Source organism: Aptenodytes patagonicus, chromosome 11 (assembly GCF_965638725.1).
Source record: "Aptenodytes patagonicus chromosome 11, bAptPat1.pri.cur, whole genome shotgun sequence".
In the NCBI taxonomy this organism is placed as follows: Eukaryota; Metazoa; Chordata; class Aves; order Sphenisciformes; family Spheniscidae; genus Aptenodytes; species Aptenodytes patagonicus.
In genome coordinates, this window is record NC_134959.1 from 23,621,700 (window position 1) to 23,644,616 (window position 22,917).

The 22,917-nt window shown below is 43.7% G+C and overlaps 1 protein-coding gene across 14 annotated transcripts in view; it reads right to left on the bottom strand.

The window, feature by feature from the left end:
* Positions 1-22,186, bottom strand: part of CTCF (CCCTC-binding factor) — a 37,033-nt gene extending 14,847 nt beyond the window's left edge. For 2 of the 14 annotated variants that reach the window (XM_076349507.1, XM_076349503.1), the window contains exons 1-4: positions 22,137-22,186; positions 17,750-17,899; positions 13,509-13,621; positions 9,726-9,820 (exon numbers count right to left, since the gene is read on the bottom strand). In XM_076349507.1, coding sequence (XP_076205622.1) covers positions 9,726-9,779 — 54 coding nt within the window. In that variant the 5' untranslated portion in view covers positions 9,780-9,820; positions 13,509-13,621; positions 17,750-17,899; positions 22,137-22,186. Of the gene's footprint in view, positions 1-2,996; positions 3,094-9,545; positions 9,685-9,725; positions 9,854-13,508; positions 13,622-17,749; positions 17,900-18,396; positions 18,546-22,136 lie in introns of those variants that run through there. The other 12 variants (XM_076349511.1, XM_076349510.1, XM_076349514.1 and 9 more) reach the window with 9 other exon arrangements.
* Positions 22,187-22,917: the final 731 nt, after the last annotated feature.

Consider the following 22,917-nt stretch of genomic DNA (forward strand, 5'->3'; position numbering starts at 1 on the left):
GACGCACGGTGCCCTCTTCGGGCCGAATGAGCTGCAGCAGGCAAACAAGGCTCAGGTGAAATTTTACTTCAATTTAAATGATGTGGACTCAGCACTGGCGGACTCTAATGATTCCTCATGATACCTGGGTTAAATCAATCCACATAGTCATGAACAAACAACAATACTGAAGCTCAGCATTTTGGCAGGCCTTAACTGTAACTCTGAAAATAGTTGCATACAAGCATAACATTGAGATTTTCTTCCTTCTCAGACCATCCAGCATTCTTCTCTGCAGTCAGGGTAAAATATGAAATTCCTGTATTCTTATTCTGCAGAAAGGTTGTTTCAAGAGCTAAAAGAATTTATCATTTTGCAGCTGTCTTTTTTCCCCAAATTAAAATAATAAAAATCATAGTAAAGGAGTATTTCGTAAGTCTACCTCTGTTTCAGGTGGTTTACTTTGGAAAAATTAAAGCAGATTCCACAACCATGTCAAATACATTCCCTGCATCAGGATACAATTTATTATACCCCTTCACTTAAGCGCTAAAAAGGGACCAAGGTCAATTTTACTGCTGAAACAAGTAACAAAAATGCCAGTTTCCTTACAAAGCTTGTGATAAAGTTCTGATTCCAATTCCAGATTTGATAAGAGACTTCCACATTTTCCTATTAGATTGACTGGCCTCTCAGACCAGCTAATGGAATCTATTTAACCTGCCTTGTGAACAAAACACTTAAATCTCGCATCATACTACTTTAAAATATCTACACTTAATCTTGCACATTCATTTTTGAAATACACAGGTTATACACAAACACGAAACACAGCTGTCAGTTTTCATTAGCTTTAAGAATTCTAAGACACATAATTGTTATTATTTTTAGAGTCCTTGCTTCTACTTTACTGCTTTTTCTATTATCCTCCACTTCTGTTGTGAGAACAATTTAGTTCGTATTGTTCTTCAGCCTGCTCAGACTAGGGGCATCTATTACTGTGCAGTCTTGATATTCGTTATGTCGTGGGCAGCAGCAGTCTCCAGGGGGCATCAGATACCCAGAAATACTGACATATGGCTTCGTGTGCACTCCCTCCAGGGATCCAGCCTCTCCTTTCCTTTACCACCCATCAGCTTTTCAAGTCAGAGCAAATCCATATGGACAAACAGCTGAAGTACACAAGATGATGTAAGTACTTAACACTAGCCAGCAGGCGATCAGAACCGAGCCTTGGTCTTTGGCCTACAGCAACTGCGAAACAGTCAGAGCAAATTGTTTTTCAATCATCTCAAGTATTTGCAGAGAGAGAGAGAGAAGGAGAAGCCTCTTCAGGTGACTTGTCTCTGAACAAGAAAAGAAAGGACAGAGCTAAACAAAATATAAGAATGTGGTAAATGGCTGGGGGGGGGTAATAACAAAGATTGAAAATGGATGGAAAAAAGGCAAAAGCCCATCTGCAGACCTAATGCAATTCCACTTCGGTGCCTTGCAGAGGAACAGAGCAGAGGTCAGCAACCTTGACACAAACACATGCAGCTCTGAGCAGTTCAGGTGGGGCTCTCATACGGACCTTCACATTAACTGCCAGTATCAAAGTTAACAAGACTGCTAAGTCACCTGAAAACACGTCAACAGGCCAAGATTTGCCAGTGTCCTCTAGGGTCCTGCAGAAGCAGGTCCTCCAGTGGAGTGGTAGGAAAGCTTCCATCTCCCAGACTCGCACACTAGAAAAATCCCATGTCTGCCAAGGACCAGGTCACTCATACGTGAGGACTTTGCCTACGGCTCACATTGTCAGGAAGGTTTGCCAGCCTAGGAATGCAGGCTTACACAGACCAAATAAACGTCTGCAGGCAAGACTTTGCTCAAAGGGTGCTCACAATGAGGGGTCTACACATGTGTGAAGTGGAAGGACTCCTACAACCATTCACTAAAGAAACTAAGACACCCCTATTTCTTCCAGCTCCCTCTCTTATTTTAGAGATGCTTATCTCTTACCCTAGAGTTACCGGTCGCTACTCGCAACATCCTCCTGCGAAAGCCAGACCCCAGAGCAGCAGGCCTGGCGAAGCACGGCTGTCCTCCAGCGGCGAGCGACACGCACTGCAGCGGCGCAGCCTCCTGCCACCTCCTCTTTCACTGCCCACTAGTTCATTCTGACTCAGACCTCCTGTACTCCAAAATTCAGCACGCGGACAAGCATTTACTCCTGCCTATTCCATGCTATGCACTACAGTCTGTTCCTCTCAGTAAATTAATCTGAAAATGACTGTTTTTAAACCAGGCTCTTGCCAGCAGGGGAAACGTTACAGTATTTTAAAGAAAACTACAAACCACTCCAGGTTATATTAACAACGTACCATAAAAACACAGAAATATACAGAAGGAGTCTCGATGGATGTCTTGGCCAGCTCAAAAGTCTTGCCAAGCTGCCAAGATTTCTTCCCAAGAAAGTGCGGATTTTCAAAACAAAATACTTCTACAACTAGGGGGGACACAGGATGGCCTCTAAACCTAAGAGAGGAAAGGGGGCTAGGCAAAATGTATGGGCTCTTTCCTCTTAAATAAGCTCACTGAAAAGACTCTCCATCTCTGCTGCGGTGAGCTTTGTGCTGCCTGTCCGTGTCACTTCTCAGTCACTCTGTGGTAAAGTATTTGCTAGCTTTTTTCCTTTCTCTCTTTTTTTTGGGTTTTTTTGTTTTTTTTAAACTTAATCGTCCTTTTTCACAAAATGGGTTTTAGAGGAAAGTTTTATGCTTATTGCAGGAGTCACCAGAAGATACCATCAACTCACTGGATGTGATCCTGCAGCTTGCTGAAGATTTTCCATTTCCACTAATTTTAATAGTAGCAGATCTTCCTCAATTTTTTACAGATTTACACTCCTAGAAATTACCCAGCCAAGTTCTGAGAAAAAGTTTCTGATATTTCAGAGAACATGAGTCATTTGCTACACCTAAGACCATTATAGCAGAACACTAGGAATAAAAACCACTGAACGTATTTTGTCTTACCATTCTCCCAACCTTTTATTTCTGGCTTTTATCTTCAGCTCTCTTCCTACCAGTTACTGTACCTTATATCAATAGCTTAGTTCCACAATGACTGAATCTAAAAAGGAAAACAAAGCAGCAGGTTAACAGAAGATGATTTGGTAAATCAAGACTGAAAAAAACTAAAGAGACAAGCTTCCAGAATAAGGAGAGTGACCAAGGAAAGACCAAAGAACACCTGAAATCAACACCACAATTCCCATGTAATAGCTCAAGCTAGTCTTTACACACATGCTCGCTCAACAGGCTCCAACAACTCAAATGAGACACTGCGTCACTAAACAGCTCAATGCACTGTCACAATCCAATTAGCCAGGTAAAAAGTTGTGACGTCCAAACAACAGACCTAAGCTTTCTCAAATAACTGATGGGCAGCTCATCTAAAACACCGAAACAAGCAGAAATAAGATGGGGTATGCATTTGATACAACTGACACCTTATTCCAGTGAAAGGACTCAAAGGGTTGCTTGAGAGAAAGTAATTTAATGCCAACAGCCCAACTACCTGCAGCACAGGAGAAAGTCTCAGCCCAACCACAATACAACACTTTGCTATTCTGGGTCCCTTCCAAAAGCCTCACACTTAACCAGCAAAGCATTCTGCTTGAAGGTATAAACTCTTAACGTTCAGGAACATGATTTAAGAAAACTTCCAGTACAGTAAGGCTGATAAAACTCACCACATCAACACAAGAAGACTGAGAGACATAGCAGCCAATTAATGCAGTCCTACAACAGCATTAATCTTAATTGTAGAAGCATTAAAGACAACTTGCTGTAGATGTCAATGCAGACAATAAAAACCCAGAGACAGATGTTTATATATTAGGATGGCTAGTGCCATTGCATGTTTTTCCAGCTGGGTTATTTATAATAAAGCTACTGTCACAAAGAGGCATTTGCCTGCCTCTCAGCCAATGTTAAAAAAAACAAACCCTGAACTGCATCAAGCTTCATGGACCAATTAACAGCAATATACTTATTTTTTGCCAGACAAGGCAGTCTCATTAAAAACTGTGGGACATTAAAAGCAATTGAAAAGTAGATTTAGTGCTGTAATATACAGTTCACTTGAGAAAAAAAAAAATTTAAAAAAAATCAATAGAAACAACGAAGCCAAATGCTGTCAATAAATTTTTTGGCATTCATAAAATAATGAAAACATCAGCAGCTACGTTAGCACAAGCAAAAAAACCACCCTGCAACACATTCAAACTATGAACTCAAGTCAATCCACATACACATCCCACTCCAAAATTGTCATGGCTTTGACACTTATGTATTAGCCACTTACTAAAATTGATACAGGAGTGGAAATCAAGCATTATGTTAAAATACGGGAGACATGTTTCTCCCGCATACCCTGTGAACCTTTGAAAGCTGAAGAGAAGGGTAAGCAAGAACTTCACCTAAGAGTCTACAGTTACGCAGTATTTCTGCCACTTAAAGCAAGAGAAAGATTTAAAAAAAAATAATGCATCCAACAGGGTTTATGGACAAACGGGCATTTTTTTCTTTTTTTTTTTCCCTGCTTGCAGTCAATACGTATGTCTATGTCAGTATTTAAGGACATTAGCAGATGCAAAGTAACTGCAGGAGTGCTTGGCCATTCTCCCTCCCCATCATGAAAGAGCCATATCGTTCTTCTGAAAAGCCTCCTAACTAAGCATAGTCAAAGATAAGGCAGTTTAACAGGTAGGCAGCCTTTGCTTTTCCTCCAGCAGGGCTTCCCTGCTAAAGAGATGAACATGGCATGAATGTAACTTTTTCTAAAGCAAATAGACATATATAAAACACAAAGCACAAAGTATAGCCTTTGCTAGCGCTGCTCTTAGTCACTATTCACTACAGTTGCTCCCAATCTCCTGGGCGTATCAGTAGCACCCCTAGACAGGCAACAAATCCAGAATATGAACAAGGTGCTATGTGCAATCTCTTCTCAAAGCTCCCCTCTCTCGGTTTAAAAGCACGCCAATTCTTGTTCTCCACACAGTGTGGCACTAGAATCAAGAAATCCTGACACAATTGGGAAAGCGGTAGGAAGGTGCTTGAAGAGTTCTGCATAGGGCCACGCACCCCCAAGAAAAGTTTGCTAGCTTGGTCTCAGCACTTCACAAACACAGCTATAAAGCCTGTGAACTCAAGGTGGTTCTAGGAGTTCAGCCATGGTACTACACTCAAGAGGCTCAGCTGGATCCAAACAGGCGAGCTGTGGATAAAGCCAAAGACCCACAGGTTATCCAGAACTCAGGTTATATACAGAAACTGAAATTTCATAGTAGACTCTTGTCCATTTCTGTTGCTAATCACCCACAGAAATAGAGAAGATTAATAGGGGTGGAGTTACTTAAGCATTCAATTATAAATAAAAGTTATACAAAAGCTTAAGAATCTTGCGTTGAATTCTTTAGGAACAGGTGAAAGAGGAAAACAACTTTATCCTCTTTTTTCTTTTAGAGATAAGCCTAGGAATGTGAAACTACTTGACAAAGCTCACAAAACTTTAAGGAACAGGTAGCATCCCATGAATAACTTGGGCGAGGATATTTTCATGGTGCTATCACGTGCAAAACATGAAAGATTTACTACCAACAGCAGAAACTAGAAAGCTGGGATAAGTTTATTTTATTAATTTTCTCATGCTGGAAACGTAAAGCTTTCATTCGCCTACTGCATTAAATTCCATATCCACTGGTTATGACTGCTACACCCATCTCCAGCTGTTTTCTTGTCTCCTCCTTGCCACTTACAACACTGGCACTGAAAAAAATGTACTACTTAACAAATTTCTATCACAGCTTTAAATTAAAAAAAAAGCCATCTCATGAATTCACTATTAAGCAATTACTTTGAGAAATATTCTAGCACCTTGGAGAAAGAAAGGAAAACCAAGAAACCTAGAACAGAAGAGTGACAGAACTTCATTGTGGATTAATAAATGCTTGTGCTCTTTCAATGTACAAGAAGGGGCCTGTCAATGTGAAGAGGTCCCAAGAAATATGTAAAAAAAGCTACAGGAATGACAACCATATAGTTGTAGAAGGACGGTTTCCTTAAGTACTGACCCTGCAAAGGGATCGGATACAGGCAGCCAGCTTCGATAGTGTCTGGAGTCCAGCTGGCAGTTACCTAACCCAGGTGCCTGTGCCGGAAGGCTGGGCTCCCTAAATAGGGCAGGGAGAAGAGTACATTCTTCCAGAGTGTGACTCAAAGCTTTTGAGTGGATCCCTACACTAAATTACCATCTAGAGGAACCCACCTTTCTCCCCATTAACCACAAAGGAGACCAGATTCTTAACTTGCATAATGGTTTCATAATCCCTGTAAGACAGGAAAACACAGTGCTGCTGCCAAAAGAGCTGCTCTCACCTTTTTCCCTTCCTTCACATTGACAGAATAATTCACTCACCATAATGAACTCGATCGAGAACTAATTGCAGCTGAAAACTAACGCAGGGAAAAACAGTTAATTATATTAGAACATGTTCAGTTCCTGATCCGAATCCCCCCATGAATGCTTGGGCAGACAGAGGTAAGGGAGCAGGTTGAGTGCCAGGGCCACCTTAAGCAGCAGTGCCAGCTTAAAGCTCTAAGCAAACCACAGCACCAAGAACCTTGTATCCCAGAAGCTAGGTGGCTACACTGAGCTGCGTCCCTCCGCTTTGTGCCATCCTGCCATCCACCGCATACACGCTCCAGTGAAGCTGCTTTCTCTCAAGCGTCCTGCAACCCTCTGGGTCACAGCCAGTTTGTGGGTGCCTTCCCGTTTAAAGTCAATAGCATTTAACTGTGATCAAACCCACACGCTATTTTATTCAGTTAGTTGTTGAGAACCAGAAGTTACCTTTTACTTACACTTATGTGAAGGCAGCACGCTTTGGGCCAGATGTTATCAAAAGTAATCTTTACCTTTTACCCTTATGAACTCTCAAGAGCACAGCCAAGCCATCTCCCTGGCTACAGGACATTCATTACCCACAGGTAGCTTGGTGTAGAATTAGAATCAAAATGCATCCTGTGACATTTCTACAACTACCTCCAGCCTTTTTTTTTTTTCTTTTCTCCTTTCTTTCCTTCCTCCTTTTCTTTTTTCCCCTCTCCTTCTGTAACCTAAAAAAGTAATCTTCCTAGTTGCTGCTCCTGCCCAGGGATCTTAGCAGAGCTCTTTCAAACATTCATCATGTCCCAGGAAATAATTCAAAGTGGCAAGAACCTTCAGTCAGCACTGACCCTTATTTTTCAGTCAGCGAGTAGCACACACCTGTGGCTTTCTGCAATTACTCAGGATAATGTTACCCTGTTACTTTGGATCAGGAACTCAGGGGAAGACATGTGCAAGACGTGAAAATGGAGTATATATACAGGGTCCCCCAGCAAGACAGAAGGAAACTCAATTCCATATCTTTCCTCAGCTGTTTGCAGAACAAGCTCCCTCTTAATCCTTGCACCTGACAGTGGCAAAAGGCCCCCGAATCATGGCTCTTCCAGAAGTAATACTGCTAATTCTGCCGTAATAAGCTGTAGCCTACAATGGAGAGGAAAGCACAATACAATAATGTCAACTGCTTGAAAGAGTGAAGAAAAATAAATCACTGCAGTTACTGACAACAAATCCCACACATACTCAAGGCACTTATAACTAACTTTTAACTTGACATGGTAAGCCTTAATGAAGAAAGCAGTCTGGTAGAAGCATTTCAGCTTCATGTCTGGAAGTACGACTTCCTCCTCGTTTTTCCTGTAGATTTGGGGAATTAAAGTTCCATTGAGAAGGTAGTAGGGACAATTTTAGTAAATATTCTTGTTCTTAAACTTTGTTCCATTCTTCCTTATCCTTCCTATGTAACTTTCTTTTAAATTTTAGTTTTAAATTTTCTCTATTTCTTCCAATAACTGCTAGTGCAGTCTCACTAGAGGACACTAGTTCTTCAGTCACACACAGAATTCTCTAGTGAAAGTGGGGAAATGTGAATTAAACATTTCCCTATCAACCATTTTTTGAGAAACGTTTCCTTTTTTAATATATTAAGAAAGGTATTTTGTTTTGCTAACCTGACAGTTCATCTCAGAAGGACAAACATACCATTTTACCAGGTGTCAAAGACAGAATGATTTACACTTCAAAAGGAGCAGTCACAGAGGAATTCATTTCCAGCTGATGCTGGATCATAAAACTAATCAGTCCTCCCTTTTACAGTTCTTCATAATATATAAGTGATGAAAGAGCTCACAAAAGACCACTCGAACACTTGAAGGTAATAAATTGAGAACAACAGAAAACTGTTTCAGGTTAAAACAGCCTGTAGAATCCACTGCCTCAAAAAGTAAAGTCTAATATTGTAGGTAGTTACTGGAAAGGGTTAATAGTTTTATCAACAAGTATTTGTGGTCATCTTCCCCCTCACACATTAACTTAGGCTATTAGCAAACTGCTAACAGCAAAAAAAGGTGCTTCTTCAAAATCGGTCAGACCAGAGCAGGATTCTTTGGCCATCCGATGCAGCGTTGCATGATATCAAGACAGCAACACCAGACACTACCACACCTGAAAAGAGACCAGTGCAACAAGTTTCATGGCATTCTGGAGACTTCATAATAAGCTACAAGTATTTGGATTTTGTTTTCCTCTAAGGCTTCATCTAGATGAAGAAGTAACCAAGAACAAACTTTTCTTGGATTTTTCAAAAAGGAACAGCTATTCCTTTTATCTTTGCACGAGTACTCATTAAGTAGCGATACTCTGCCTAGACAAGGGAATTCAGGCTTCAAGTCAGAGGAGCAGGAAGCGTTCATCTCTGGGATGGTAACATGGGTCCTACCCCATGAACAACAGTTGCCCATGCAGTAACAATTAGTCACCTCACAAATTACACCCTGCTGCATATAAGGAAAACTAAAGTCAGTGCTAGTTAGCTTAATGTCAGGCTGTCAAATGTAGAGGTGTAGTTTACTGTCCTTGCAGCAGGGACAGGAAATTCCGGGAGAGTTTTGAGAACACTTATGGCAGAAGGGTGGTGGACAAGAAACTCCTGGAGCCTAAATTAAGTCATCCTTGCTTTTGAATCACAGATGGCAGAAAAGTTCATCTGAATTAATAAATGTTGGAACAGATGTAAACGGAATTAAACCCAGGTGAACCCTAGACAGTGGTCCTCATGCTGAGGTTTTAAGCAGTTTAATACATTTTATACACACACCCAATTAATTTGGACTCCTGTTTCAAATATTCTTACACACCAAGCCCTAGAAGTGCCTTTACGATCAACCTTCAAAGCAGATGAAGCAAAAAAAGAAAACTCCCACAAAGCCACTTGACCTTGGGAGGAAAAAAACCTTTCCACCAGGAGTAAGGCCTCATTTTCAAATGCACTAACTGTCAGAGAAGCCATCCCTGCCTTTAAACTGCCCACTCGTTCCCACCCACATCACCCCAACTATTCCTCGTGTTAGCGCAAGCACTTCTAAGACTGCAGCTAACTGGTCAGGAAACTAATCCAGGCCAGAACTCACCCAGCCAAAAAGATACTTATTTCCATCCAGACCAGGTCTCTGGTGTGCCCAAACACTCAGGCCAGCCAAAAGAGCAGCACGGCAAGAGGGTTTCTTCCAGCACAGTGTAAGCTTTAAGTGTTCAGGAAACTACTGCCTCGGCATGGAACGCATACCACACTTTAAAACCCCTTAATTTACATTTATTTTCTTGACGCTTCTGCACTTCTGCCTGGACTGATTTGTTCTCTTCATGCTGGCTATTCTTCATGCAGCTCCTGATGTCAGAACACACTCTGGAACAGAACAGATGAGTCGTACTAGTGAAACTACATAAAAGAGAAAGGGAAGAGAAGGGGGGGGGGAAGCACTGTTTGAATGTTTAACATTTGTTTAACAGAAAAAGTGTAGTCACACATCTCTAAGAAGAATAGCATTGATAACTGCTTGAGGACCCCCTTCACTTATAAAAAAGCCTTAAACAAAACCAAGAGTATTTCAATCGGCTTTAATACTTTTTACTAGGAAGAATGAACTCATTTTACAAACTTCTCTCTCTCCCTCTTCTCAAACTCTTTAGCATTTATGGTTCTTACAACCTGAAACTCTGTATGCCTCATGTCAAATTAAGAACGTAATATGACATTTTATAGCTGGTTATGCCTACTTCAGATATCCTTTTCCTCCTGTGCTGTGGAATACCAAATCACAACACAAAAGCAGGTTTTATTGTTAAAGGGGTGTAAATTAGGGCAAATATAACCTGTTACATACTGTCAATGCAGCAAGTAACACTATCAATAAAGTAACAAAATCATCTCTAACAGACTTCTAACCTTGTTACTGTGAGGAAGAACAGCCTCAGCTCGTTGAAGAGTCGCAAAGCTAGCTTTGTTACCCTAATCAAGTAACAACTTAAAATATTCACATTTACAGAACTAAAATATTTACAAGACAGAACATTATTTCTCATCTCTAATCCTTTTCAGTCCTCAGTGTGCATACATGCTAAAAACCCTGGGAACAGTAAGCAACTCCACAGGAGTAATTCTCAAGCAAGGCACATACTCTTGCTGCACTCAGTGATGTGGGCCAAGCAGTGTTGAATTTCACACTAGTTCTACGCCCTTTGAATTTAAGTACTTTTCCCCCCCCGTCCCGGTTTTTCTGTCATTTATCTAGTACAAGGCACTCAAGTCTGGGTTCTGGCTGCATTTTTTTCTTGGCAAGTCTATTTTTAATTGTTTATCAGCTTCAAAGAGCACTACCGATAAGAAGTTTGTTGGAGCTGTGGATGCTCAGTGATAGTAAGCTTTTAAAAAAGCATTTGGAATTGGTATCTTTTCATTTCACACTTACTCTGCAAAAATCACATATGCTACGTACATTCACTGACCAGAAAAGGGGATGCTCAGAGGTTATGTGGGGTGTGCTCCACTGCTAAGGGCACATTAAGACTGCTGACGCAAGCTGCATCCTTGCCAGGTTCTGTGCTGATGAGAGCTTGCGCACAGCGGTAGGCATATAAAATAGTTACTGTTAGTAGCCGAGTTTTTATTCCTGACTTGTGACCCTGGAGAAGACTGCTATTTCCTAAAACTTAAAAACTTGTAAATTAACACAGAAAAGCCTTAAGAGTGAAGGACTTCTCCATTCAGAAGACACTTGATGCAAAGCGAACTGTATCATCTCAGAAGTTTTGTCACTGGATGAAACACACCAGGACTCTTCAATAGAGCACATTTAATTGAACGGAAGCATCCTTTTATTATTGCTATTCTTTTATCCTAACTTTGGTTTTCCTGAAATTTTGAATCAAGAAATAGTTTTCTTCCAGTTTTCAAAACCTAATCTTTTGCTTGGCAAATGACATAACAGTGGAGAGATCTGTTTTGAATAAAGATTGTACCCAACCTCTTTGTAGGGGAAAAGAGAAACAAAACAATAATAATTGTAGTTCTTTTCCACACTATAGACAACACAATTCAGAATAGTTTACAGGGATATCTGCAGATCACAACTGATGCTAGGTTAATGCAAAGCACAACCATCACTCTTCTCTCTTCACAAGGTATTGACTCTGCTTAAGGAAATAGATTACTGGAGTTTTTTAAAGAGATGTTTTGAAGTAAGCAGCTCAGACACTGCTCAAGGAACATCAGCCTGCTAATGTGCAACCCAAGGAACAAAGTTTCCCAGCACTGCAAACGTACATACTTTAAAAATGCAAGGCATACTTGTTCTGATCCACTCCATGGTAATGTCCCAGAGGGACGAAAAGCCGCTCCTACCCTCCTTTAGTGGAAAGATAGCCTACTTCTGTTACAGTAACCAGCATATTTTCTGGCATAAAATACCTTGCATGAATTTACATTCCAATCAGATCTTTGACATATGGGCAAGGTTTGATAAACCTGAAGGAAAACAGGGATAAGCTGGGATTTTAAGTGCTCCACATATCCATTTTTGAGTTTAGTACACTGACATACACTGAAAAGAGCCCATTAGAGGGCTGCCAAAATGATGAGGTGGCTAGAGCAAAAGACCTACAAGAGCAGACTGACACAGTTAGCTGTGAGAAGGCTAAGGGGAGATCTTGCTGCTACCTTCAACTACCTAACGGGAGAGCAAAGAGAAGATGAAACCACACTCAGAGGTACACAGTGAAAAGACAAGATGCAACAGGCAAGCTGCAACAATGAGAAGTGGTCAAATTTTGGAGCAGGTTGCTCAGAGACGTTGTGGAAACTCTAATCTTTCAGCCGTTGAAAATATTTGATAAATACAACCCTAAACCACCTCATCTAACTTCAAAGCTGGCCCTGTACTGAGCCAGGGGTTGAACCGGGGTACCACAAGAAGTCCCTTCCAACCCAAATTATTTTACCATTCTCTGGCACTATATAAGATGAAGGATATACTTAAACTTCAAACACAAAAACAGTGAGGTTTTTTTCATCTATGCAATTATAACCATGATGCTCTTAGGACAGAGAGATTTATTGGTCTCAGCATTCGCTTCCACACAAGTTCTAGAGGACCTGGAACACTTTTGCAAGATCTCAAACGCTGACCAGTTCTTTAGCTAACGTGCAGAAGTACAGTCATTCTCGGCAATCTACTAGTGACCTGCACTTTCAGAGCGGTGAATATACAAAGCCACCTAATATTTAAGAGAGCGGCATTAGAAGAGCACAGGCTTAGTGTATCATTGTTTAGGAGACACAAAACCACATGTGATATGAAGTCAAAGAAGGGCTGTACAAAGACCAACATCAAACAGGTGTTTGACAGGTTGCACCTACCAAAGGACCACAATAAGTAAATCCAAACTAATAAAGAAGAAAAATCTGTCTTTGAAGAAACGAGGACTACTGTGTGCTCTTTTCTCCAGAATCTTAACAAGAGGTTCTATCTTGAGTGCCAGAAGGTGGCTGAAGAGGCTCCCTGGCTGCCAGCACGGGACAGCCTGTTTGAAAAGGCAGCTCTGGGACAAGAACAAATGGTAAAACATCATACTAACAACTGCGCTGGATCAAGTACTTCTAACCAGGGAGAGCCAGACTGGTAACAGAGCAGGACAAACATTCAATGCTATCTCCCTTCTTTGAATCTGGTGGAGCTGGAGAAAACATCCCTAAGGATTTGTTTGCACAAGCCACTCAAAGCAGATGTCTCCAAAAACATTACAGATGTCATGTCAGGTAAGTAAGACATCTGAATATTTGATAGTCTGCTCCATCATACTGTCATGGAAGCTGCCAAATTCTTCTTCATGTAGGTCAAAACGCTGGTAGAACAGGGAGAGGATGCAGCTGCTTCAACAGGACAAAACTATTTCCACACACACTACAGGAGCCAAGTATAAACTACTCTGGGCTCAAATAATGCTCTAGTAGGAGTCAACAGTGGTCATTCCTGAGCAGGAAGGAGAGGAGTGCATTAACATGGAAGGTAGGCAAGGATCAAGTAATCAATGAGTACCTTTTGAGTATTCAGTATTGCCACGGGAAGCGATAAATCTCTCTTCAAAGATCAGAAATGGCAGTAAGTTATATACTCAGCAGGAATGCTGGGTAACACTAACTTCTTCCATCCTCCAAAAAGAAAAGAAAAGAAAAAAGGTTTTAATAATCTGATAAGCTTTGACTGAAACTACTAGCCTTCAAAAATTTGATTTTTCCAACCTGTAATCTGAAAACTCCTGAAGTGCCTCTAAAGGATTCTCTTGCAGTACATACTCGGAAAGTAAGACTAAAGTTTATATTGCATCTCCGCTGCAAACAGTTTAGCACGTAGAAGAAAGCTACTGTTTTAAAATGTACTATTGTTACACTTATGTCAAGTACGTACAACCCAAAACAGGGGGACATTTTTAATTCAGTAGCATTTCCTGCTTTAATTTTAAATCTCTGGATGTTAAACATCATTTCAAGGAAACAGCTTTGCAAACTGAATACAAGGAGACAGAGAAACTACACAAGAAGGTGAAGTAATTGGCCAAAACTCACTACTGGTTCCACAGCAGTGAAAAGCTCTTCCAGGAGCCAGTCCAGAGCAACGATGTCTTTCATCATTGAACAATGGGAGAATTCAATTCCCTTGACAGTGATTTTAAACATAAAGCAAAGTTTATTGCTCTACTTCAAAAGAGGAAAAAAATGTTTACAAATATCCAAATGCTGCCATTAGTACTTGTGGTCTCAACTACCTTTTCAGAAAGCCTCTACTTACCCCAAAATATTTTGAGGCATGGTTCCACAAGGGCTTAAATCAAGCTCAGAGCTGCAGTTTTTCCACATCTGCTTACATCCAGTTGCCCCCCACCTTTTTTGGTGGGGAACAGATGGACGCACACAGGAAGCAAGTTCAGCTGACCAACTCACCGCCCGGCAATGCAATTTCCAGCACACAAATGGAAGGAGATGGGGTCACAACAGTCCTGATGCAAGCCAACTTAATTTTCCAGGGAAGCCATGACTTTTACTTCCCTAAATGCGCCGCTGTTATTCCCAACATAGCAAGAGCTATAGATTCACTTGTACAGCTTTTATCAATAGGTTGGGAAAAAAAGAACAACAAATTCCTTTCTCCAACAGTAACATAAAAAAAAAGATGCCCTGCAAGGACAGATCAGCGTCCATTTAGTCCAGCAGCTTGTCTCCAAAAGCTCAAGCAGGATACGCTGCGTAGGGATAGCAGTCAGTCATGTCTGTGGTTTACCACCCTCATCCCAACACCCAGCCATGGGATTAGGGATCTCAGCCTTTGGACATGCTGATCCCCTTCTGAACCTACAGTGTCTCCACTGTCTCTTACCAAAATAGGTTTTCCATCAATTGTGGTGTATTTTCCCCATTTCTTCCTCCTACAAGGAGGCTCACCACAAAACTCACTGCATCTACCTAAAAAGTTGGCCTTGTGCGAGTCCTAGGAACCACACCACAGAACAGCAATCAGACTGGACACAGACTGAATTTCTGCAAAGAACACAAGTGGTAGCAGCAGAGCTACCCTATTTGCCTTCTTACAAACAGCCAGGAGGAACCAGAATTGCCAAACTCAAGCATCAGGTGCTTCTGTTGAAATCACCATCCAGAGGAGCACGTGGATTATATGCAAATTAGCTCTGCAGCTGAGACAGTTCTCAAGCTTACATTTCCCCCTTCCCACCTTTAACATATGTAATACATGAAAAGTACTTTTAGCTTTCAGCAATCTCCACCTTGAGATGCTTAATCCACCGTCAGGCTACTCGCTGTAACATTCTGGAGAGCTCAAAGTGTCAAACACTTGTGTCAAGTCTCCACACGTGATGCATTATCATAGCTCAAAATTATTAAGTGTTGTTTACTACTTCTTCCACAGCTTCACTCTCCCTAGTTTCATTCCTGATTAATTCAGTATTTTACTCAGCATCCACTTTAAAACAAGGATCACTGCATTGTAAAATAATTTCACACAATACACATAAATGCAATATATAAAATATGATTCAGTAAACAATTTTATATAACAAAATAAATAATAATTTTACTAAGCTCTATTTTCTGAAGTGGATTCAATAAAAATCACCGTGCTTCTCCCTCACTGAGCATTTCCCATGCTATGAACTGGGAAGGAAGAACCCCTTTAGTGATACAAGCTTGGGAATGACTGCACAGCAGTGCTGCTGACAAGGTCCTAGGCCTTCTTGGTAGACAGCAAGAGGAACACGAGCCAGCAGTGTGCCCTGGCAGCAAAGAAGTAACATTTATCCTACCAACAGCTCGCTAATACTATAGTCACAGATAAGGATTTTTTACAGTCACAAGTTTGGACTAAATATATGGGACACTATTTTGACACACCTCCAATATATATCAGTACCTGCTTACTTTCTCCTGCTCAGAAGATTCTACTGGCTTGATCATGTTCTAGATTTCTAAGGAAAAGTCCTAAACCTATCTCTGTTCAAAAAAGAGGGAAACTGGTGAAAGAGAAAGAAGCTGCTCCCCAGCTTTTTTCTTTAGCATGATCACCTCTCTGATCACAGAGTCTGACCTCTTGTGAATTACAGTTCTCTAAATGTATATGAAACAAAAGAAGTTCAGTACCTTGCAGCTGGCTGAAGCAAGTTTCAGAATTTTTTCCACAATCTTGATTCAAAGATGTTAAGAAATTAAGAAATGCACGACTGCTCTTCATATCATAATCCAATGGTTAATCACCTTCACTGTGAAAAACTAAGTCTTTTAATTTGAACTTATCTGGCTACAAATTCTTGTTGTGTTTGTCAGCAAGATTAAAAAAAGCTCACTAATACCCAGAATTATCTTGCCAGGGAGATATCTGAGGACTCTAATCAAGCCACCTCTCAGTTTTGCCGAGAAGCTGCACAGTAAACTTAACACTTCACTGCACGGCATTACTTCTTAGCTCTCCAACAAATTGGAGATTAATCCCCCTTGCAGCCAGTAATTTTTTTGTTTGTTTTTTAAGTGCTGATGCCAGAACCGGACATAGTATTTTGGTAATGACTTCAACCCACCCCACACAGGCAAGAATGTATCTCTACTCATCCCATTAATGCATCTGAGAACTACATTAGCTTCTTTGTCACAGCATCACCTTGGAAACTCACGTTTAAGCTGTTAACCCACTATGACTCCAAAATGCAGTTCAGCCACTGCTTTCTAGGATACCATGTGGCTTGATTTAAATTCAGCTGAACTGCCTTGTTCCCAGGTGTATAGCTTTACATACAGCAGCCTTAGCATATGCATCTGAATGGATCTACTTCACCTGACAATCATGATGGCTGCCTTAGTGCTATGTGCCTTTCCATGAACCGCAATTTTATCATGCAAAAGTTTTAAATCAACAGACATTTTGCACCGATAAAATCAGTAATGAAAACAAATTGTGACAAGCAATTACCAGTTTTTGCTGAACATCCATGGAAACTATTCAGTCTTGTGCACCCCCGGACTGTTCCTGAACTATCCTGGCCTGAATGGCATTCAGTACTAATTTTTATATTCTGTAAGGTCCTCAACATCAAGAGAGATACCTTTAACAAAGTCAAATAATAAATTTAACAAGCTCTAGTTTCCTTAAAGCCTTATTTACTAGGATTAGTTACATCCTTTTCTCTCCTTGTTAACTAAATTCTGTACTAAGAGTAAATGGGAGAACTGGTAATAATGTAAACTATATATGTATTAACATCATGCAGTGCTAGTCAAATATCCAAGGTAGCCCAGGTGTCTCTGCATGGTACTACATTACTAGCTGCCATGTTCATCCACTCCATCTCCTTTTAATACCGATACATCAGCACTTCTCCAACCTCCTGGAATTTCCCTCATGTTCCAAAGTGCATTAACTACGCAATATTCCTTCCATTACTACAGTTAGGGATATTCCAGTGTTAAAAGTGGAAAAAAAAAAAATACACTGGCCAAGGCAAACATCTCTCTCACCTCCCAATGTACTTTGGTGGTGGTTTTTTGGGCGTTTTTTGTTTTATGTTTTGCCTTGTGTTTGTTTTTTGTTTTCATTTATAAAAAAAAAACCCAACCACACAACAGAGGAATTTCAGAAGCTTTCAGAACAGCAACCTAATTCCAAATACCTGAAAGAGGGAACAAGGATTACTTTGATACCCCAATTAAGGCAAGTAATATTCTTTATATAGTTGGACCAAGCTACTTTCTCCTCTACTTTACAGATAGCTACTTTACCTGCTGACGTTTGAGAGACAGACAAGCTTCTAATCATGATGCATATTAATAAAGACAAAGGTGTATTTCACGCTCCAAACAATCTGTGATTTGGCTTCTGTTTTGTTAGAATTTGGCAAGTTCAATGATGTCAACAGAAATTTTTAGATTCTGGGGAAAAAAAGAAGAGAGGTAAAATAAGATTTTCAATATAAGCTGAACTTAACTCACAATCTCCTTACTCAGCCTTTACATTTGAGTGAAGCTTTTCCGTGAAACGCATGAAGCTTTAGAAACGTCATGGGTTTGTTTCTATGGCAGAGAAATAAGACAATGCTGATAGCTGACTGACAAAACAATATGTATTTGGGCACACTACCTGAACTAGGGGGTGTAAAGAAAATACCCTGTAGCATAGCTTGCTTCACTGCTACCAGTACAGTAGCCCTCCCCTGTGTTACCTGGTCAGCACATCCTAACTGATCACTGCACTTCTTGTGCTTTTAAATGCTTTTAAACATACCTGGCCTCACCTCTTAATATCAACTCCATACAGCACACTGAAATCCTCAGGTAGCTGACAGTAACAAGTGGGAGGGCTGGAACTGAAGAGTCTCTATAAACAAACCTTCACATAAGAAATGCAACTGTAAACATCTATGACTCACGACTTCGTCTGTAGGGATAGTTAAAGAATAATTCTTCAGGAATCCATTCTATCACAGATCTCCCCTAAGTAACGCATGTTAACTGCACCGTTCTTGAGAGCTGTCTCTGTACTACTTCTGCATTTTCACCTGTTAAAAACCATATTGGAAAGACGTTAAGACTTGATAGCTTCCAGGTTTTTATAATACTAAATGAGGGAAACTTCACTTTAGCTTTAATTTATATCAGACACCAAAATTGAGTTGTCCAGTATACAGCTACCTGAATGTTAACACGACCTGAAACATAAAACACCCTACCCACCCACCCACCATTCTACTCTTCAAGGTTATTTTTGTTAATCAGAAAATACTGAGATCACTCAGGTGAGCAGCTATTTCGTTTTCTTATGCTTATTCTAGACAGATATTAAATATCTCATTTAATTCCTGAAGAATGATAGACTACTGGAAAAAAGTGGGAGGAGCAGCAGAACGGGGTGTTTTAAATGAAATTCAAATATCCTTCAGTACAAAAAAAGCAGCATCTTCAGTTACAGTCAGGATAGGACAAAGATTCTTTCTAAGTTTCAGCAAAAAAACTGAAAAAAACAAAAGCCATGTTCTGAACCATTTTTATGGGCAGTAAACATAACCTTTGAACAAAAAAAGGAAATTTCCCGGATCTGTGTGCATCTCTAAGACCATGTAGCATTGCAGAGGAGTAGGGCTTGATACTGTATTGAAATTTCAAGGTTTAGTACAACAAAGACTGAACTGGGCATCTGAACTACAGCCAAATGGATGAACAGAGGTTTAAAGTTAAGCAAACAAATCAGTACAGTTCAGTAAGTTAACACAAACAAAACAGCCACCGAGTCAAAGCTTTGGTTTCTTTCAGCTCCACTGCGGAAGCTGAAGACTGGCAGTTCAGTCAGCGCAGGTAGCAGCGGTGGCTGTTCCTTATTACATGTATTTCTAGAGCACGTACAAGCACAGGAAGAAGCAATATTTGTGATCCTAATGCTCTATTACTCCCTCAAGCATTCCCTCTCTGGTAAAGAAGAGGTAAGAGAAGCAAGAATTGCCAGAATGGGTGAATCAGCCAGTTTTTATGCAAATATAATCAATATATAAAAAATATATCTGAAATAGCTAATGTACAGAAAATTGTTCAGACAGAGCAGGAAGAGCTACCCAGAGTTCAAAGCTCAACACCTGCTTGCTGTTACAAGAGATCTACCAAAGTATGAGGGATAAGGACAAGGAATAGGCTGGCTCTTATCAGAGAGGAGATAAACCTAATAATGCTCAACATCTGACTTCTGAAAATCTTCATTAGAAAAGCAGGAGTTCTTGGACACTAAGGGGAAGAGAAGAAATTAAGTTCCGTAGTAGGCTCTATACAGAAATTCCTAAGCAAGTTAGTAATCACATATAATTAGATTTTTCAGGTAAATGCTGAATAAACACAAGAATAACACGGGTCAGCTTCTGGGATTTTCAAGACAACAGCAATGGTACCACATCAGGCAGGTATCAACCTGCAGCCACAAGAGCTGGTAATGAGACACACAAATTCGCTACGGTTCATATTCAAGATACAGCCTGCTAATACGAAAAGCTGGTCTTGAAATAGGTCTTTCTCTCAATAACGCTGCAGGCACGAGTTGCCAGCAAACTTAACGCTGTAGTGACAGCTCCTCAAGCTCTGTCCGAATTAGACAAGACTTGCTGTATTATTTCAGTTGTAGAGCCACTTGAGGGTATAGGAACTCAAATTTTGCACCTTTTGCTCAGACGTTATTCCTCAAAAATATCCCACAAAGCATCAAGAGTATTAACGAAGCCATTCTGTGCACCCTAATAACCTGTCTCATATATACTAAAAGCACAGAGGACTTTAAAATTGAGCTAGCCCTATACATCCAGAAGAAAAGCAAAATGGAAGTAAAAAAAATAAAAAAATCTATCAGCCTAAAAAAAGAAAGCATTGCTTTGCCCTTATGCTCAAATTGCTCCTTCCTTCAGTCCTCATGACGTCTTCTGTACTAAAGTAACATGTTAGGTACGGCTTAAGTAAGAACAACAGCTTGAATACAATATGGAGCTATTTCTTACACCCAACAGACTCCTGCAAATTCAACAGGCTCTGCACAAGCAGAATAAACTGGAGAACTTGAGAAAATATTTACACACTTCCTCCACTGAAATAAAAAACACATATACTGGAAGCGGTAAACAGTATTTCAGATGCTTCTAATAACACCTCTGGAGTGTATTGCCAGGATTCAATAACTGGCAGGAGGTGAGGAACAGCCATGCATTTATTTAAGGGGGAGGAAAGACTGGGTAAAAAAATAGGAAGTCACAAACAGGAAAGCGAGCTCATTCTCACTAGCAGGCAAGTCCTGGGGATTACACCGAACAGAAAAGGATGCATACAACATGACAAAACCCCCGTATCAAAGTCATTTCACAAAGCTAAGGCAAGGCCAAACCTGATACCGTATAAATACATTTACTAAAGAAATTTAAAGTTGATGTAGAGAACAAAACGCAAGCCGTTTGGACACGGAACATGTGCGATTTCCTCTTCTGCATCACAAAAAGAATCGGGTTTTGTGCTTCCCCCCCCCCCCCCCCCCCCGCCTCCCGCAGAACAAGCCCATGCAAGAGAGGGAATAAACCCGTGGTTTGTGATGGGCTTTCGGGCTCCATCCCTAAGCAAGAGCCCGGCCGCGGAGGGGCGGCCGCCCTGAAGCGTGCCTCGGGAGGCCCGCAGCCCGGGCCAAGTCGAAGCAAGTGACACAACTTGTCGCCGGGTCGGCGGCAGCCCAGGTGCGCCCCTGCTCCCGACCACGCCGCGGCGGCCTGAAGCCCCGCGGGGGCCCCGGGCCCGGCGCTTGGGGGGGGGGGCGGGGGGGGGCGGCGGGGCACCCGCTCTCCGGGAGCGGCGGCGGCGGGGAGCGAAGCGGGAGGGGGGGGGTGGGGGGGGGGTGTTGGCGGCCGGGCAGCGCGGCGAGAGCGGGCGCCCCCCAGCCGTGCCCGCGTCCCGGTGCTGCATGGCGCTGCTCAGCCTGCCTTGCAGAGGGAGCTCGAGTCCCGCTCTGCGCCTCGCAGCGCCTCTCACTCCGCAGCACACGCCAGCGCAGCGAGGCGGCGGCCGGCAGGAGCGGGACACGCAGCCGCCGCCGCCGCCACCGCCCTGCGGTCAGGAGCCGGCCGGACACCGAGGGAGGCCACGGGCAGCGGGCGGAGGGCGCCGGGCCGAGCCCTGCAGAGGTTCGCGCGAAGACGGCGGGGGAGGAGGGGGAGGGGGGGGGAAGCGGCGGTGGCGGGGCGGGTGGGGAGCGGGCCCGGCCCGGCTCGGCGGGGCGGGGAAGGCGGGGGAGGGGAGGAGGAAGGGACGGGAAGGGAAGGGGGGGGGGGTGCCGGCGGCTCGCGTGGCGGCGAGGGGGCGGTAATCAGCCCCGGTGGCGCGGCGGAGGAGACAAAGGAAAGAAAATGGAGTCGGGGCCGGCGGCTCGGCCGGGCGGGGACGGTGGGAAGGGAGGCCCGGGCGGGCCCGCAGCCCAGCGCCGCGCTGTGGGGAATGGCGGCGGTGGCAGGCAGGCGCCGGCCGCGCTGGGGACGATAGAGGGAGACAAAGCCCCCTGCTTCCCCGGCGGCGGCCGCTGCGGGGCCCCAGCCGAACCGGAGCCCCATCGTGACACCTAGAGGCCGGAGAAAGCGACTGCAAACCCCCCGCCACCGCTTACCTGCGCCCGCACCCCGCCGAGCTCGCTCCGGCCGCCGGGCCCCGCCGCCGCCCCGCGCCGCCCACGGGCCCCGCGGAGCCGCCGCGCCCCGCACGCCCCGCCGCGGCCGCCGCTAGCGCCCAGCACCAGCTCGCGGTTTAATCGCTCCACAGTCGCTTCGGACACAAAATGGCGGCGGGCGGGCGGAGTGCGCCTGCGCCAGCGCGGCTGCCGCGGCCGCCGGCCGGAGCGGGGAGGGGTGGGGGGGGGGGGGGGGGGGAGGAGGGAGGGACGGCGCGCGGGGAAGCGGCCGCGCGGGGCAGGCTGGGAGCGGCGGGCGGGGCGGGAGGGATGGGGGCGCGGATCGCGCGCCAACTTCAAACGCGGGGCCGCGGCGTCAGCCGGCGCGCGCCTGTGCGTGCGTCGGTGCGTCACGCGCTGCTGAGGGCGGGCTGGCGGCGGCGGCGGCAGCGGGCTGCGCCTCGCCTCGCCCGGCCCGGCCCGGCCCGGCCCCTCGCCGCGCCCCTCAGGGGAGCCTGCCCGGGCTCTGCCGCTGGCTCCGCCGGCGGGGCGGGCAGCCCGGCGGCGGCGGCGGCACCACCGCGTGGGAGACGTTCGGGCAGAGCCGGCGGGTGCGTTGGGAGCCCCCTGGGGCCGCCGCCGCTCTGCCTCCCCAGCGCCTGCTGCCCCAACCGCGCGGGCTCCGAGGGCCCGGCGCCCTGTCACTGGCACCCCGAGCCCCAGGCACCCTCAAACACCCTCGCCCGTGCCTCCGCACGCCTCCCCTAGGCTTCGCATAAGC